The sequence below is a fragment of the Aotus nancymaae genome, unplaced genomic scaffold (genome assembly GCF_030222135.1).
Source record: "Aotus nancymaae isolate 86718 unplaced genomic scaffold, 86718_ANA_hifiasm-v0.15.2.pri h1tg000089l, whole genome shotgun sequence".
Lineage (NCBI taxonomy): Eukaryota > Metazoa > Chordata > Mammalia > Primates > Aotidae > Aotus > Aotus nancymaae.
Genome location: NW_026988504.1, coordinates 12,757,000 through 12,774,993, shown reverse-complemented (window position 1 = coordinate 12,774,993; position 17,994 = coordinate 12,757,000). Strand labels below are relative to the sequence as shown.

The window sequence follows — 17,994 nt, the reverse complement described above, 5'->3', positions numbered from 1 at the left end:
TTGTTCTCATAGCAGCAGATTGCAAACTCATCCTGTCTACATTTCAGGGCAATCTGACAATGATTTATTTATTATCTATTGCTACTGATTATCACTTTTAAGATTAGAAAGTGGTTAATATCCATCGGATACAAATGCCTGGAGCTTTTTACCATTTATGTGAAATTGAACTCTCTCTCTCTTTCTATATATATATGGTTAATAGAAGTCTGAAAATACATCTAATTGTTGGGCATCTTTATATAAATGCAAAAGAAAGATTTGTGCTTCTAGTGAAAACAATCACCTTCTGCGTCACACAGCTATTCACAATCTGACTGCAGATCCAGATTGTGACTAATATTTAGCTCTAATGTTATAGGTGGTTACCGTGGAGAGAATCAGTAAGAGCACAATTGTCATTTCCTTGGAAAAATTTAATCCACAGATGGATCCCAACACCCAATTGCATTCATATCCAAGACTAACGGGGATTTTTGCTAAGTAAGGCCTGACTTGGCCAAAAAAGATAGACTCTGAATAGAGAAATCTGTATCAAGCATCACTTCAAAAGATATATTAATTCAAGCACTGAAAGCATTGGCACACTGGAATTTTCCTAATAGAGACATGATGAAAAGTCATTTATTAATTAAAATGCATTTATATTTCCTTTTTAAAAAATAAAGCAATAGAGTTATTCAATGCTACCATGCATTTAGAAAATTTCACTTGCAAAATTTAATCCTTCATACTTCCTTATTTAGCTAAGTAATTAAGATAATGATTCTACTTAGATTGGAAAGTTGGAATTCAAATCATTAATTTTTCCCTAATCTTCTCCTTCAAGAAATAAGCCTTGCTGCACATCCTTCAGTCCCCTGGGAGGAGAGAAGTTGGGAGATGTGATGCTGATAATTGACGAAAGAGACGAGGATTTTCCTATCATATGAAACTATCTTGGCCTGTGGTGTATTCATTCTATTTAGAATAGAAGACTAAAGCAAAATCATTTCAATCCAATGTGCATAAAAATGGCATCCCTTTCCGAGTGGTTCCATTACCTGGAACAACAAGAACAAAGGAAATGTTTCCTCTCTGAATTCATACGGTTTGGAAAATTCTTAGCCATCTGCAGATGCACCAACTGAATCATAATAAAGAAGAAAAAATCTGTAAGTGATTAATTTTTCTTTTTCCATTTGGGCTTAAAGTGTTTTAAGGGATAATTAAACTTTTGGCCTGTTTCTTAGAAGTCCAGGAGGAAGTATATGTCAGAAGAAGCTTATTGAACTGAGCTGTTAACTCGTTCATTATCCTTCGGTTAATCTAGAGTTAACTTGTCAATCCTCAGGTTCTTTTAGCTTTAGGGTACAGTCTAGGTTCTTAACATCCATCTATTTGACAGTGTTAATTCAAGCTGTTTATAAATAACACATAACTAAATAAATGTTAAAGTAGACCTCCCTTAGGGCAGGCATTATTCCCAAATGCGTGGCAACAGAGTTGGTAACAGGGCTTGGTAAACAGCATAATCTCAATAAATTAACAGGAACCATATCGCCTTTTGGCTTTCAGAGCAGCCACACTGTGTGCATCGTCTATTGCACACCCTTTTAATAAGTACCTTGCTCAGTGCTAAGAGGCACAGTCGGTAAGGCAGGATTAAGTGCGTATCTGCAAAACCTAAGCAACCATATTTCACCAGCACCTCCTAGGGGCCACGTGTGGATATGAGGCTGGAGGTGGGGACGCGCGCAGAACCTTTCCTTGAATTGTCAGTTCACCTCTCCTACACACAAAAATCCACCCCAACTGCGCCGTCCACGATACCAGCTAGTTTGCCGAATTAGTTTAGCGACTCAAGGAGGCCTGTAGAGGTTTAAATAAACTGCACAAACGACACATTTGATCGCTAGAGGAAATAAACATTTTAAAAAACTTAGTTGAAGGAAAGGCTCCTAAATATATCTTGTTCTTTAGGAGCAAAGCTTAGTTAGGACACCGAAGTACTCAGAAATTATATGCACTTACTCTTCGATTTACACACACACACACACACACACGCACGGATTCGTTTATAAAGTTCCAGGATCCAGACCCGGTTAACACTCAAGTTGCTTTTTAGGGGTCTGCGCGCTCTCGCCTGGCTCTGCTGGGAATGAGAGCTGGGAGGCGCTGAGGCGAGGGCAGATCTAAGTGTCTGTAGGAGTAGCTATTCCAGAAAAATCATTACTCTCTAATTGTTCTGATTTTAGATCAGCAAAGCGTGCCGGGCGGTGGTGGAGAGATTGAGGGCGGACAGGGCGAGAGGGAACGAGCCGTCTCCCCTTCAGAGAAGCCTAGGCTCCTTGTAAGTACTTCGCGAACAGTCCGGAGAAGAAACAGCCGAGCGGCGCTGCAGGGGCCGCACTTGCGCGCGTCTCAGTCCTGGGGGCTCTGCGCGCCCGTCCCAGCCCCTCGCCCCATTGACTCAGCGGCCTCTCCGGGCGCAGCAGCCTCGGCTGGGGGCTTCCAAGGGCCGGGGAGGTGGGCTCCAGCAGAGAGGGAGGGGAGAGGGAGACGCGCCGGGGCCGACGAGCAGTCCTGCCCCGGCGGCAAACGTCTCTCCCCGGCGCTGGCACCTCGCAGGGCCCCTCGAGGAGCACGCAGGGCACAGCGCCCCCCCGAGGAGGGGAACCGGGAAGTGCGTGGGGCTCGAGACGGGGTAGGAAGCTTTGCCCAAGGCCAGGCTGCAATCAGGCAGCCGCAACGGCCGGGCGCGGAGCTTCCCACCTGCTGCTGTCCCAGCTGGGCCGCAACTTCCTCCTCCCAGGCCGGAGCCCGACTCCCCGGCCGGCGGGGCTCCGAGGGTGGAGGGGGAGGAGGCGGCGGCAGGTTCCCTCCGTTGGCAACGCCTCGCAGCATCCTCCCCTCCCCGCCGCGGTTCCCGGGGCTGGCCGCGCGGCCAGGCGCGCTGCGATTGGCAGGCAGCGGCCGGGGGCGGGGCCAGGAGAGCCGGTGTCGCACGGACCGCCTCAAAAGAGCCCAGGATATTGCAGAGCGCACTGGAGCCCTGGCCAGCGCGCAGCCTTCCCGGCGCCGGCAGGCTGGGTCTTGGGAATTCTGATTTGCTTTGGCTCACTCGCTCTTTACAAACTACTGGATCTTACATGCCTCTGTACCCCCCACTTCCACTCCATGTCCCCATGCTCCTGCGCCAGCAACAGGTAAGGGCTGTTGTGTTTTCTTCCTTTTCGCTCGCTGCCTGTGTGTCCTGGGGAATGGACTCTGGTCGCCGTCCCCTACCCTACCCTGCCCCGCTGCTCCAGAGGTGCCCAGCTGTCACACTGCTGTAGCGCTCACCCACGCTCCGGAGTCCCAGATCATGCCTATATAGTTTGTGTGCGCACCAGAACATCCCCAGAGCTAAAAATACTGAGACATGCTTGGAACAGTTGAGCAATAGAAACAGATTTCTCTGCAGCATCTGTTTGTGCTCATAACTTCCAATGCACCAGCTGTAGCGAGATACTGGATTTGGAGGCAAGGGCGAGAGTCTGTGTTCGGTTCTCTAAGAAAAAAAAAAGGTGGTAGGGAATTTGGTTTGGGGGTGCGTGTCGAGTCTTGGTCTTAAAGCTTGGCAAACCTTGGGACTCAGCACTATTTTTGATCCTTGGCTTTTCTTTTTTTTTTTTCGTCATTGCTTCAAGTATAGCTGTGAGTTTCAAACAGAGTAAGTGTCTCAAAGTTGCCTTCCTGGAAGAAGAGCGGGAGCTTGAGTTGGGTTTGAGCCTGAGGATCGCAAAACTTTCACATTATATATCACTCTCCCCTAACCGATTTGTTGTGTTTAGTAATAATGGCATTAATACCTAGCTTGAAGACAGTATGGTTTTAGGGAAGCAAAATAGTCAAAACGACTTGATTCTGCAAAAAGATTGCATCATAGCATGGATTCATCATGACAATTGGAAAAAAAAATACGGATAGGAAATGGGCAATTTAATGTCTGTGTCTGGGTAAGGATATCAGCAGGATGGTCACTAGGATCAGGCTGTGAATTCTGGTGATTTTCTTAAATTCAGAGTTTACCTGTTAGGAAATAAGGTGTTATTTGAAAACCTGTTTTGGATATGCAAAGAATCCACATTGCGTTTTACCATTTGTTTTCTTTTCACATTAATAATCAATAGACTGCCAGATTTCCTCTCACCGACCACTGTTGTGTGTCTGCTGTACATTATCTGTACACTTGTTAGCGTTTTCCTGCTCACTTCCAAATGTATTATTTGTATTTGCCATTATCTGGAAAAATCCTGGTGCTCTGAAGGCTAAGAGATGTTAATTGAAGCATGGTGGAAAGGGTGAGAATAAGGTCAAGGTCATTTTACTTAGCTTTCTGCCCTCCTCTCTCATATTTTGATGACACTTTATTTTTTAATGTTCTTGGTCTCCATAAGAAATATTTGATCTAAACTCTCGTGAATTTGGCATAGAAAAATAAAAGAACACAGTCTTTCTACATCCTTCGGACTCTTCAGTTACAGAATCGCTAGTTAGCTGTAGTGTCCTTATGTGACTTTTGCGTAACCTGAAAGATTGACAACAACTACCTGCACAGATTGATATTTTAACTGTATATTTTTGTTTACCAGACATGTTTATTTTTCAGCATATGCAAATACTGAGCCATGCTACAAGCCAAGCGTGGTTGAGTATAAATGTCAGACATGGGGCTCACGTAGATAGATAGGTATCCTCCCTCCCCTCCCCACTTCCCCCTCCTCCTCCCTTATGTTTATTGAGCTTCTAAGAGGTTGCTTTCCTAGCAGTTGTGCTCACATAGCAACATGTGCCCAGAGCACACTCAGGCTGGTCTATATGGCGTCAGCTGGGGAATAGCTGTTCTAAACACTCATTAGCAGACCTCTCAGCCCAGTACATTTTCTTTTGCTATCTTTATTTCCTATCCTTAGAAACTTTCTTATTCATTACACACCATGACCACATTACAGTACACATTTATTTGATTTTTTTAAAGTTATTTATAAGCCGTATTGGAAGTATTACCTATATAGTCAAAACAATTTAGATCCCCCATTTGTACCATGCGATCTCCTTGACCTTATATTTATCCATAGCTCTTTCTCCTTTAACATCTACCTAAGTTTGAAGCGCTGAACTATTTTTTCCATTGCTTATGCTTAATTTTGGCTCAGCCTATAAATAGTCTTAACATGAACAGCACCACATGTATCCTCTCAATTTCCCAAAAATACTTTCTACATCATGGGTTATGGCCTGGATAAAAATGATTATTTGTGTCCATGAAATTTACATCTAGGCCCTTACATATTTTGACTGAAAGGGGAATTTACACATTGTTCATCAAATTAAAATTTCAGTTCTCTGGATTTATATCACTTAGTGTTCTCATCTATTTCTAATTGATTGCATCTCAAAACATTATTTTGAATACAGGCTTGAAATAAAGTTGCATGAAAGCCCTATTTTTTAATGATAGCTTTTCCCAGCTGCTCATGAATTGGTAATTGCTAGTGAGAATGAGCGAGCAAGGAAGTTTTCTGCTTGCTTAAAGTCACTCAGGCATGTGGGCAGGTTAACAGTAAAAGAAATTTTTACCATGAAACATTAGGACTGTTACCGCATCAAACCCTGACAGGTTCTAGACTTTTGCTATGTAATCAGCTCCACAAAAAGTCTGAATACATATGTGTGTGCACACGTATACACACATAAATCTGTTTTAGCATATCTATTTGAAGTGGCAAAAGTTTTCATTTTGCCAAAAAAGTCCTCTTTTTCTCTTTCCAGGAAGAAATGGTAAAATTTCTAAATGATGCTCCACATGTGGAACAAATTCTGTTATTAGCAATGGAAATAAGACAATAATAGTCTCTCAATACAGGCTACTTTCGAGATTCTAAATGCGGAAAGCTATTCATAGGAAGCTGGTATTGTGTGATTTGTGGAATTCAAACAAATGTCCTGGGGTCAAGATTTTTGGAAAGTCACAATTCAGTCTTTAGATTTCATATGGTTGTTATGTTTTAATCTGGAAGGAGTACAGAAAGAAGTCAGAAGAAATTTGAGACTGTCTACTCGTGGCCCCTAATGGTAACTCACATGGAAGGATTGTTTTGAATCATGAAAAGGGAATTTCTTGGTGTCATCTTATAATGTAAAGTTCTGAAGTCAATCAGAACTCAGGAATACAAAGCATTCATTAAATGAAGCTCTTCTACCCTTTTTTGAAACGTACACCTGCATTTGGTGTTGTTGCTATCTCTGTCTGTTTAGAAATGATTGTCAATTTCATGTGAGACAACTAAGATGAAGTAATTGCTTAAAAATGCTTTCCATGTACAGGATCGAGAACCTTGAGGGGTAGAATTCTTGTTTCCTTGGTCCAAGTGCAAACTTCACAGGGAAGCAGACAAAACATTGAAGCAGGTGGAAGGTTAAGAAAGCACAGCAACTTCTTTTTATAAAGTAATTCAAAGGCACTTTCAAATTGAGCATCATTTAGGTGTCAAAAGCTGCCAAAATGTAACACACATTGCAATTTTCATAGATGACTAATCTCAGGAAAAATGTGTTGGGGCACATTCTTGCATAATAACTTGGATAAAGAAGAAGTCAAAAGACAGTAACAAGACATTTTCAAAGGCAATGCACCTTGCCTTTTTTTAAGGGATTGCACAAAAACAACATGAATGGTTTGCTTTATTTGTTTGCAGCTGGCTTGGCTGAAATCGGTTCTGTTAACTGTTTAATCTTAATGGATTTAGAGGAGGAGAAAAAAGTGGAGTCTTCATTATCAGGCACCAACAAATTCCTGACTCTTTTCATGAGTTATTCGTTGCCCCCCTTTAATATAGGAGAAGGATTTGGTTGTATGGAAAGTTGAGGGTGGCCTTTATTTTTCAGTTCTAACCTATATTAGTTTTGTTATTACACATTTGGCAAAGAAAACATTTTAGACTTTTAGGTTTTTGTTAGTTAGTCAAGGAAAATAATTTCCTAGGAGTGAAGATGGAAAGTTAAAGTAAATAGATAGTTTTTACCTAGGGAAGAATGAGGCAATTGGAGAAAACTGAGAACTACTATTTGCACATATTAAGTAAAGGTGAGTGCCTTCTCCATAGGAACCTATAGCAAACAGCAGCGCTGGAAGTGAAAGTAAGCAGACGGGCATTTACAATCTGTCCTTACAGTTGTCTCTGTCTGAGAGAACACAGCATTGGACTCACATGAAATGAGTTCCTGCCTTATCTCAATCCGCTAAAGACCTGGTTCTATGGCACAATGGTGCTTACTTCCCAGCCTGTCATTACACATGACAGCCGCATCTCAGGAGAATTTCAGGACTCTTATTGCTAGGCAACAGAATTGCTTTCTATCCCCCAGAGCAAGACTTCGTCTTCAAAGTCTTTAAGCAAGAATTACCTGCACTAATAGAGATGTTAGCAGGTATTTCTGCATAGTGGTTGCTTAAAGTGTGAGAAGTGATGAAGCAAGCCTAAACGGTACCCAGAAACTGGGATCCATTTCAGATGATTATTAGCAATAGGGTCAGTATTATCATAGGAGGTTTTGTCCACTAGTTCCCTCTATTTTCAGGATATACACTCAGTCAAGCCTACGCCAGAATCCACTTCACTATTATATTTGTAGGTGTGAATCTCAATTTCTTCCTCCAGCATTTCCTCTGCCTATCCAGTCTGCTCAGTTATATCATTTAAACAAAATAATCAATGTCTTCCCATTTCAAAATCATCAGGGGTTCTGATATTCTCTCCTAATACACATGCAACTCAGTAAATACCAATGCTGCATTCACGTGAAAAGTTTTCTAAACATGTCCTGCTTCCAAAAATTTTGTGACAAATCTTGGAATCAGAAAGTTTTTCATCTGCTTAACAGGGATCTTGGCAAGTGGGGCAGGCAAAAGAAGAGAATAAGAGAACGGAGAGGTAGACTTGAATAACAGAATATTCTAGATCACTGGCCAAAAATAAGGGAAAGGGAACCTGACCTGACATTTTGGTTGAACAACTGTCACAGACAACTCTTCTGTTTAATGACTTTATACTTTTAAATAAAAGTTTTACAAAGCATGCTTAGGATACGAAGAAATTTAAAACCTTATAATTAAATGTAAAGTATACTTATCTTGACCTAATTCTGTGTTTTTGTTAGGATACATTGCCTTAGACAGTAGAATTCTTTATGAGTGGCTTATTTTGTAATGCACAATCTCTCTTTTCTTGCAGGACACGTTCTCTGGATGTCAGCTGAGTTATTAAAGTGACTCTGCATGTCAGTAGACAGACCTTGGTAGAACCCCAAGGCTCCCAGAGACACCCATCTCTCCTCATTTTTTTTGTGTGTGTGTCTTCACCGAACATTCAAAACTGTTTCTCCAAAGCGTTTTGCAAAAACTCAGACTGTTTTCCAAAGCAGAAGCACTGGAGTCCCCAGCAGAAGCGATGGGCAGTGTGCGAACCAACCGCTACAGCATCGTCTCTTCCGAAGAAGACGGCATGAAGCTGGCCACCATGGCAGTTGCAAATGGCTTTGGGAATGGGAAGAGTAAAGTCCACACCCGACAGCAGTGCAGGAGCCGCTTTGTGAAGAAAGACGGCCACTGTAACGTTCAGTTCATCAATGTGGGCGAGAAGGGGCAACGGTACCTCGCAGACATCTTTACCACCTGTGTGGACATTCGCTGGCGGTGGATGCTGGTTATCTTCTGCCTGGCTTTCGTTCTGTCGTGGCTGTTTTTTGGCTGTGTGTTTTGGTTGATAGCTCTGCTCCATGGGGATCTGGATGCATCCAAAGTGGGCAAAGCTTGTGTGTCCGAGGTCAACAGCTTCACGGCTGCTTTCCTCTTCTCCATTGAGACCCAGACAACCATAGGCTATGGCTTCAGGTGTGTCACGGATGAATGCCCAATTGCTGTTTTCATGGTGGTGTTTCAGTCCATCGTGGGCTGTATCATCGATGCTTTCATCATTGGCGCAGTCATGGCAAAGATGGCAAAGCCAAAGAAGAGAAACGAGACTCTTGTCTTCAGTCACAATGCCGTGATTGCCATGAGAGACGGCAAGCTGTGCTTGATGTGGCGAGTGGGTAATCTTCGGAAAAGCCACTTGGTGGAAGCTCACGTTCGAGCACAGCTCCTCAAATCCAGAATCACTTCTGAAGGGGAGTATATCCCTCTGGATCAAATAGACATCAATGTTGGGTTTGACAGTGGAATCGATCGTATATTTCTGGTGTCCCCAATCACTATAGTCCATGAAATAGACGAAGACAGTCCTTTATACGATTTGAGTAAACAGGACATTGACAACGCAGACTTTGAAATTGTGGTCATACTGGAAGGCATGGTGGAAGCCACTGCCATGACGACTCAGTGCCGTAGCTCTTACCTAGCAAATGAAATCCTGTGGGGCCACCGCTATGAGCCTGTGCTCTTTGAAGAGAAACACTACTACAAAGTGGACTATTCGAGGTTCCACAAAACGTACGAGGTCCCCAACACTCCCCTTTGTAGTGCCAGAGACTTAGCAGAAAAGAAATACATCCTCTCAAATGCGAATTCATTTTGCTATGAAAATGAAGTTGCCCTCACAAGCAAAGAGGAAGATGACAGCGAAAACGGAGTTCCAGAAAGCACTAGTACGGACACACCCCCTGACATAGACCTTCACAACCAGGCAAGTGTACCTCTAGAGCCCAGGCCCTTACGGCGAGAGTCGGAGATATGACTGACTGATTCCTTCTCTGGAATGGTTACTTTACAACGTGGTCTGTTGGTCAGAGGCCCAAAACAGTTATACAGATGACGGTACTGGTCAAGATGGGTCAAGCAAGGGGCCACAAGGGACTGAGGCAAGCACAATGGTTTCAAAGGAAGACTGTAAGCTCCATGATTAGCATAAAGCACTAACCATGCCTCTGTGTGACCCAATGGCACATAGATGTTGTAGAATAAGTTATGGGTTTTTATGTTTTGTTTTGTGTTTTTTCCAAAACTTGAACTTGCAGGCAAGCCTTGGTTGGGTAGTTGATTTATCCAGAATGCTTCTCTTTAGGGAACAAGGATGTTTTTAATGGCATAACAAAGGCAAGACTCTGCCTTAATTTTTGAAAAGCTGCTAACTACATGAACACAAATTTGTATTTTTGTTGCAGTGTAGTTTTTCTTTTGTGTAATTTTAAAGTCAGTGTTGAACTTTATGGAAAGCTCATGATGCGCTTCAAAGTGGCAAGTATTTGGCTATTAACTGCCAAAATGAGAGCCTGATTTTTTGAGGCCAGTAATTTGTTTGCTAGAATTGACTTTTTTTCTCTTTTGCTCTTTGTTACATAAGGGCATTATGTAACACTAGCCAAATGGTAGCCTCCGGGTGGTTGTTGTTTTTTTCCTCCATGATGTTAATGGGTTATCTCAAATTTTAAGTTAGACTACCTAAAATAAATACCAAAGATAATGCGTATTTTTGCACAGTGGAGCTTACACTAAAAGGAAAACAAAGCCCCATGGGCTGCCTTGAAATCAAGAGACAATAACTTTGAACCTCAGCAAGACCTTGAACCGCCGGTTCATTTTGCACCTTATTCAGAAAACAGAGCATCATACTCACAGAGTCTAGTCAGTGTAGTGCTTTTAAAAATTTTGTCCTTTCATGTAACTTTTTTATTTCAAGAGGAAGAAGAAGAAAGGGGCAGTAAAATTCACACACACGCAATATCAACATCCATTCTTTCCTGCTAGGCAGTGCTGGCCAGGCTCATGTAAAGTGCGAGATGGTGATGTGCTCTTATATTTTTCTGGGCTTTCCCTTTTGCACATTCCAAAATTTATTTCATAAGATAAGATCTTCATAGGACCTCCTTCGCATCCTGGCATTCTCAAAACTGAGCCATCCAGCATGAAAGAGAAATGGGTTTAAACCCTTGCTGCTGAATTTATTGCCTCGACTGTCAGAATATTTCCAGCCCACCTTCACCTTAGAAAAGATGCCACACATGGCCTCCAGCCTTGTTCTTCTGATCCATCTGTCTGGATTGAGTCCTACAGTGCCAGATAGGGCAGTGAATGCCAAAGTGGGGTAACAGGGAGGTGTGGACAAGCCAGTTTGATGCAGCACTTCAGATGAAGTATTTAGGAGGGAGAGGAAACTTGCCTTTTTTAATGGAAGAAGGTAGGAATGAAAGTATCTCAGTATTTTAGGGTCAAAGAGACACGTAAAAATAACATAATCACAAGTAAAGGAGATAATGGTCTAAAACGGTTATTTCCCTTTTCTGTGTGCATAGTTATGACTGAATATGAGCTAAGCATTGTCTCCTGCGGAGCCTCAGAGCAGGTTACTAAGGAAGGACACGTTGTTTTCCAGAAGCCTCCCCTGCCTGGCTGACTGCCTTGCTAGAAACATTATTTTTTTTTCTCACTGTAGCTCAATAATGGAACTCTCTTTTTGGTTTAAAGTTCTCTATTTGTGAATTCTGGGGTTACTGACTTTTCTTTCTAATTGGAGTCTCAAAATCAACTCTCTTATGGTATTATATCCCTGTATGCCATTAAACAACAGCTTGTTCTAGAATCATGTATTTTGTAAACTAATGTTTGTGATGGTCTCTGGTTCTCGAACAGCCATATCTGAATGCTGTGCCTGCAAAACTATGACAATTTCTGCTGATTTCAGCCTTCAGATTTGATGGCTTTGAAAACCGAGGTGTTATTTTCAATGAAACCAAGAAAGAGATGTTAAGCAAATGGTTGTTTAAAATCCAAATGTAAAGGCAGGTTTGGGAAGGTGTTTAAAGAGTTGGAGGAATTGGGGATTGAGTGGACAAGAAAACTTACAAAAGAGGCATCAATTTGGTTCTTGACGGTGAGAGGATATTGAGGGCTTCAGCTGCTGCTATTATGACGTTTTGCAAAGGAAAATAATCAAACCAAAGAGTATTCAGTGATATGTAAATTAAATGAAGATATAGTGGAGAATGGGGGTGACCACAAAAGGAACTCCCCCTAAACACAGTGCTGCCACTTAAAAAGACTTGAGAAATTTGAAAGGGGGTGGGTATGGGGGGTGGGCAGGAAAGAGGGAGGGAAATCTTTCAACTTATTTCTGAAAAAGAAAAAAATATAAAATTTCTGGTGCACAGGTTTGTTTTTTTTTTTCAAGAAAATTTTGCAGAAGCTATGTTTTTAAAGTGTACATTTTATAAAGTTTATCAGATATTTTCATATTTAAAGCCAAATGTAAATAGAGGTCTGTAAAGAAAAATAATTGCCATAGAAAGTATAATTTCAGTGCAGCAATTTCTGAGAGCTAGTACCTATATGCTACCGGTTAGCATGGTTTTAGCAAATATATACCAGCCTTATAAGGTTCGTATTACTATGTTCTTCTGTTATTTATTTCAGCATGGATGTTCATTTGAAACCTTTTTCTAGTTATTAGCATTTTAACAGTTACAAGCTTTAAATGGCATTTTTTTTTCTTTCTTTCTTTTTTTTTTTTTTTTGTCAAGAGCCAAGACACAGGTAATGCACGACATCAATTGTTGCATTTTACCTTCAAAATATTTGTCCTTATTGACTGGGTCTCCTTAATTAGTATACACATGTCATTAGAAGGCAGATGGAGGGGACTCACCATGAATATCTGGGGTCGATTCCCAGATGTGTGTTGCTTCTCTATTGCAAGCAGATTCCCTGTTGAATTTACTTAGGCTTTATTCCCTTTTAAAGAAAGTTTTGCCCATATCTGGAAGGGCACTATATTTTTGGAGGGAGCCATAGATTCCTGGTTATCCTATTTTTAAATAAAATGTAGACAAAGTGAATTCTATTTTGCTTATTGAGAAAGGAGTAGTTTTCTATCCCTCTAAGAGTATACTTGAATCAGACATTTTAAGGATGTCACTATAGCACTGTTGTCATTTCCAAATTCCTAGAAAAGTTTGTTTTATTTCGTTTTTATTCTGTTAATGCATTATTTCTTCTCTTTACTTCCTGTCTTCTCAATACACTCCTATCCCAACTCTCGGTGTTTATTTGATGAGCTCTGTCCCCTAAATCGTATTTTCCTTGCAATTACTAAATGTCACTTCATATTTTATAATAAAACACTCAGTAAAAGCAAAAGCTTGTCCTGAGAAGTACAGTGAGTTCTTTTTCACTCTGTGTCTAATAATGTCAAGGTGAAAAAACAAAGTGTGGCATAGTTACCGGCCCATCCCCAACCCTCAGCAAAGTAGAATCTCTTTTCTAGAAATTTTGGGTTTTAGCTCTGGGCTCTGGCAAGTTGAACAATCCTAGCCATTGACAATCATGATCGTTATTATTTTCCCATTGCTGTCTTTTTGTATCTAAAGTCTTCCTGTTGTACTGCACAAACCATGGATTGTACATATTTTTATATATTATGTCTTATTTTATTATTTCTAAATAAAAAAATTAAAAATTGAAAACAAATTCGTGCAAGAATCTTTGGGCTTCCTGTATGATTACCATAGAAACACATAAAGCAAATGTTCCCAAACCCCTGATAGGTTAGATGAATAGAACCATAGAAATTGTCTCAACAGACAGGTGCAGTGGGGTGGCAGATTAGTTTAATTCAAGTTAGAGGAAGTCAAGCTCATATTTTGCTTTTGGACAGACGGCCTAGGTAGAAAGAGAATAGAAAAGACCAATAAACAAGCAAAAAAAAAAAAAACTAACAAAAATATTATCAAGTTTAGATTTTGATTCTCTGTTTAATGAGTGATAATATGTAGTTATTCTTTATCAAGCCTCAGCTATGTGTAGAGTACTTGCATTACATATTATTTTATCTCATTCTCACAGAAACCAAATCAGGATATTATTATTTTGTATTATAGATTAAGACTTGGCAAATAAGTCTGTAAAGGGCCAGGCAGTAAGTATTTTTTGGCTTTATGAACCAGAGGGTCTTTGTGTCAACTATGCAAATTCACCCTTGTAATGTGAAAGCAGTTAGCAACAATACAAAAACAAATGACATGGCTGTGTTTCAACAAAATGTTACTAACATCCACAGCCAGTGGGCTAGATTTGGCTCATGGCCAGTAGTGTGTTGACCTCTGTTTTAGGTGAAGAAACAGTCTGAATTTTAAGGCTAATGAATCAGTGAGGTAGTATTTGGATTCTGGTTTTACCTGCATCTAAACCTAGTTTTATCCACTAAACTATATATTGTTTCAGGTCACAAAGCTACCAAGAATATGTAGCCCCAGAGGAAATGCTACTTTCTCTGGAAAATTTGAAATAAATAAATGTTTTCCAAGTTGGAAATACAGAGAACATTTGCATTCTCAAATATGGGTCGTGCCTTACTATTTTTTCTTTAATGTGGCAATTATTATTTATGTTTCAAATATGACTAAATCCTTTCTAAGTACTCAATAAGTTAGTCTTAACAGCAACTCTATGGAATAGTCTCTATTATTATCCTCATTTAAGAAATGAAGAAACTAAGGCTCAGAGAGGTTAAGTACCTTATCCAGGTACATAGAGGAATTATTAGTGCTGAGACTTAAACTGAGGCCATTCAATACTTGGCTGTGCTTTTTATGACTACTCTATGCACTTTCCTTTTGTGCGTATTCTTAGTAAAACCCTCACCATTTAATCTAAGACCTTTCTGCTTTTCAGTGTTTATCCTTTTCAGTAATGAAAATATATCCCTTTTGTCTGCACAGCACACATTAGTGCAGAATTCTTGCCTCGTTCATAAACCTGTTCTTAAATTCCTCATTTAATATTTGGTGAGAGAGAACAACTTACAAGGGGTAGAATAATTACAAACACTGGTTGTGGGATTTGGGTAAATTTCAAACTTAAGATTAATTTCAATTAATGAGGAATTGTTTAGGTCTGTCTCCAGGTAAAACCACAAAGTTCTGTTACTAACCAAGCTGCAGGCACCCGACCACATCCACACTGTTGCTTTGTGCCCATGGTAGGCAGCCAAAGGTGTAACACGATCCTCTGGCAATTGAGACAATTAAGCAAGACCGGTTATGGTAACACCAGGCAGTGAGTTGCATGTTATACAGGCCTCTTCTCTATTTTTTAATTTCATTAAATACATATACAAAACGAAAAGGCAGGGGTGTAATTTCAGAGTCCTTTTGCTTGGACTGTCTTGTGTGTGACAAGCAAAGCAAGACCTCCAAGCTCTAGCCTTCGAAGTAGCAGATTCCCAGGTCATACTTGCAAATAAAAAAACAAACTTCCCTCTAGAAATGTCCATTTTCAAGCTAGCAAAACAGATTAAATGAATTGTATTTGTTTGCCCAAATTTGAGTGAGTGAATAAATAAATAAACAAATAAATAAAGGATGGCTAGCTCTGTGCACTTTAAATCAAATAAAGAACCAAGTCCATGATCAGCTTATTTGAGAACCTGAGTGTTTCTTCAGAATATTTCAGACCATGGAGCTGAGTGACCCAATGATTAGAATCACTATCTGAGGGTTGTTGTAATTACTTTATAAAAGAGAAATATCTGATTACCAAGTAGTACCTGCAAAGCACAAGTAGAATAAGACTATCAGAGTGCCTGGCTTAGGAATTGGGTGTCCAAATGTCCTGATTTGCCTGGGACTCAGGGGTTTTCCAGCGTACAAGACTTTCAGTGCTGAAACTGGAAAAGCTCTCAGCAAACCAGGGGAGTCCGTCATCCTACTTTGGAAAGCAGAGAAGTAGAATGGCTGGGGGAAAGGGGACGACCCAACAGTTAAGAATGCGGAATTGAAGCAAGGTGAACCAGAGGCGGCACGTGAGTGTCACTACACAGAAGAATAATGGTGAATAATTACTTAGGAATTGGCTCTCTCTCCAATTAACTGAAATTTGTCACCTCAAAGGCATTTTTTTTGTTTTGAAAAAATGGTTTCCTGAAATATTATACAATTCTCTGCTTTATTCAAAAGATGATATATATCATTTAACATTTCCTTGTATGACACAGACTAATATGTGCACCTCTTTCTGATGGGATGTGCTTTTTAATCTTGTTTGTCATGAAACCAGCAACTAATATTTTGTCCACTGCCAGAAGTCCCCTAATACTAGTTCATTTTCTGCTTCTTATTCTCTGTGTCAAATAGATCAATCCAGTATGATATAGATTACTGTATCGTATATTATATCATAGCATATATGATAAGTTTATCATATGTTATCATATGATATCATGTATAATATAGATTATCAGAGAGAATATCACATAATTCTCTATGACTACTATCATAGGTAACAGCAGGGAGGTTCAGAAGGCCCAGAGGAGACACAAATGATCTGGCTTCAGTGCAGGGATTTTTTTTTTTTTTTTTTTTTTGAGACTGAGTCTTGCTCTGTTGCCCAGGCTGGAGTGAGTGCAGTGGCGCAAGCTTGGCTCACTATAACCTCTGCCTCCCAGGTTCAAGCGATTCTCTTGCCTCAGCCTCCTGAGTAGCTGAAATTACAGGCATGTACCACCACGTCTGGCTAATTTTTGTATTTTTGGTAGAGATGGGGTTTCACCACGTTGATCAGGTTGGTCTCGAACTCCTGACCTCAGATGATCCACCTGCCTCAACCTCCCAAAGTGCTGGGATTACAGCACTTTGAGCATGTGAGCCACCAAGGCTGGCCCAGAGCACGGGTTTTATATTCATCGTACTGATTTTCAGAGATCTTTTTTATTTCAAGTTTGAGATTATATTCTGAGAGGTTGAGGCCATTAAGGAGTTTGACTTCTAGATAATTATATTTAATTCAACCAAAAATTTGTTATGCAATTATTATGCAGTACTGAGCACCCAAAGTTTTCTATATGGACTTAGTCTTCAATCAGTCACAACTTAGAAAGTGGGTGGTATGGTTATATATTTATTTTGTCTTAAAACTAAGAAAAATAACTGAGTTTTGATATAAAAAGTTTGTATATAATAATAACTACCAATTACTAAGTAGTTAGGATCAGTTAGGCACTGGTCAGACATACAGATCTTTTCCTCCATGTGTGGACATCTTCATTTGGAAGATTAAATATATTTGCAGGGATGTCATTTATGGACTCAAGTATTTTTGCAACACCGTCTTGGGAATTATTTCCAGAGCACATCATTTGAATGTATTAATTGTGACAAAATTTTTTATGACTTTTTGGTTAATTTCTATATTTAGAAAAATCTAGAACTCAGTAAGGACCACACTTAAGTGACAAAATTGGAGAATTAAGATTGCAAATATCATGTTGTACAAAACAACCAATAAGTGACTGTAAAGAACATGTAATTGATGAGATGGTTTGGTTGTTTAATTGCTAGTGGTTCTGATTTGGCACAAAATGACCCAGGAGGCTTTACAAAATGTGCTGCACCAAGAAACTAGAGTTAGACTAAGGAAGCAAGCTTCTGCTAATGGTAACTTGGAAGGACATCTCACATGTGTATAAATAATCTTAGCTGGTTTAAGCAAAAACTCCCCTCTGTCTCTCTCTTGCTTTCTTTTCCTCTCACTCTCTTTTCTGCTTATGATGGGAACTTCTACGTTTGGTTTTGATTTTTACTCTTAATGTTTGATCTAGAGATAAAACATTATCTGTAAACATTCATATTAATGTGTAAGTTTGGTGAGACAAACCTATTTTCTCAACTTCATAATATCTTAAAATTAAAATATGTAAATCTTTAAAATATAATAGTATATGCCATTTTCTTCCCCTCCTAGTCTCTCCTTCCAGCCACTTCTCTTGAAACCATTTACCATTTAAGTAACCATTTAAGTAACAACAACCTTAAATCGACTTAGTCAAAAATCAGCTATTTACAAACATAATACCTGTACAGACACACAGTCATAATCAGAATACATTACTTTGTGATCTATTTTTTTTTCACTCTTACAATGGAAATTCTATAGGTCAAACAGTCCCTTCAAGGAAAAATTTAATGTTTTTGGGTATTTGGTTT

The 17,994-nt window shown here is 39.9% G+C and overlaps 1 protein-coding gene across 1 annotated transcript; it reads left to right on the top strand.

The window, feature by feature from the left end:
* The first annotated feature begins 3,018 nt into the window (after positions 1–3,018).
* KCNJ2 (potassium inwardly rectifying channel subfamily J member 2) lies at positions 3,019–13,472 on the top strand. Its single transcript, XM_012453811.2, has 2 exons — positions 3,019–3,188; positions 8,259–13,472. Exon 2 carries the CDS (start codon positions 8,475–8,477, stop codon positions 9,756–9,758), a length of 1,284 nt encoding a protein of 427 aa, XP_012309234.1. The 5' UTR covers positions 3,019–3,188; positions 8,259–8,474; the 3' UTR covers positions 9,759–13,472.
* The last annotated feature ends 4,522 nt before the right edge of the window (positions 13,473–17,994 follow it).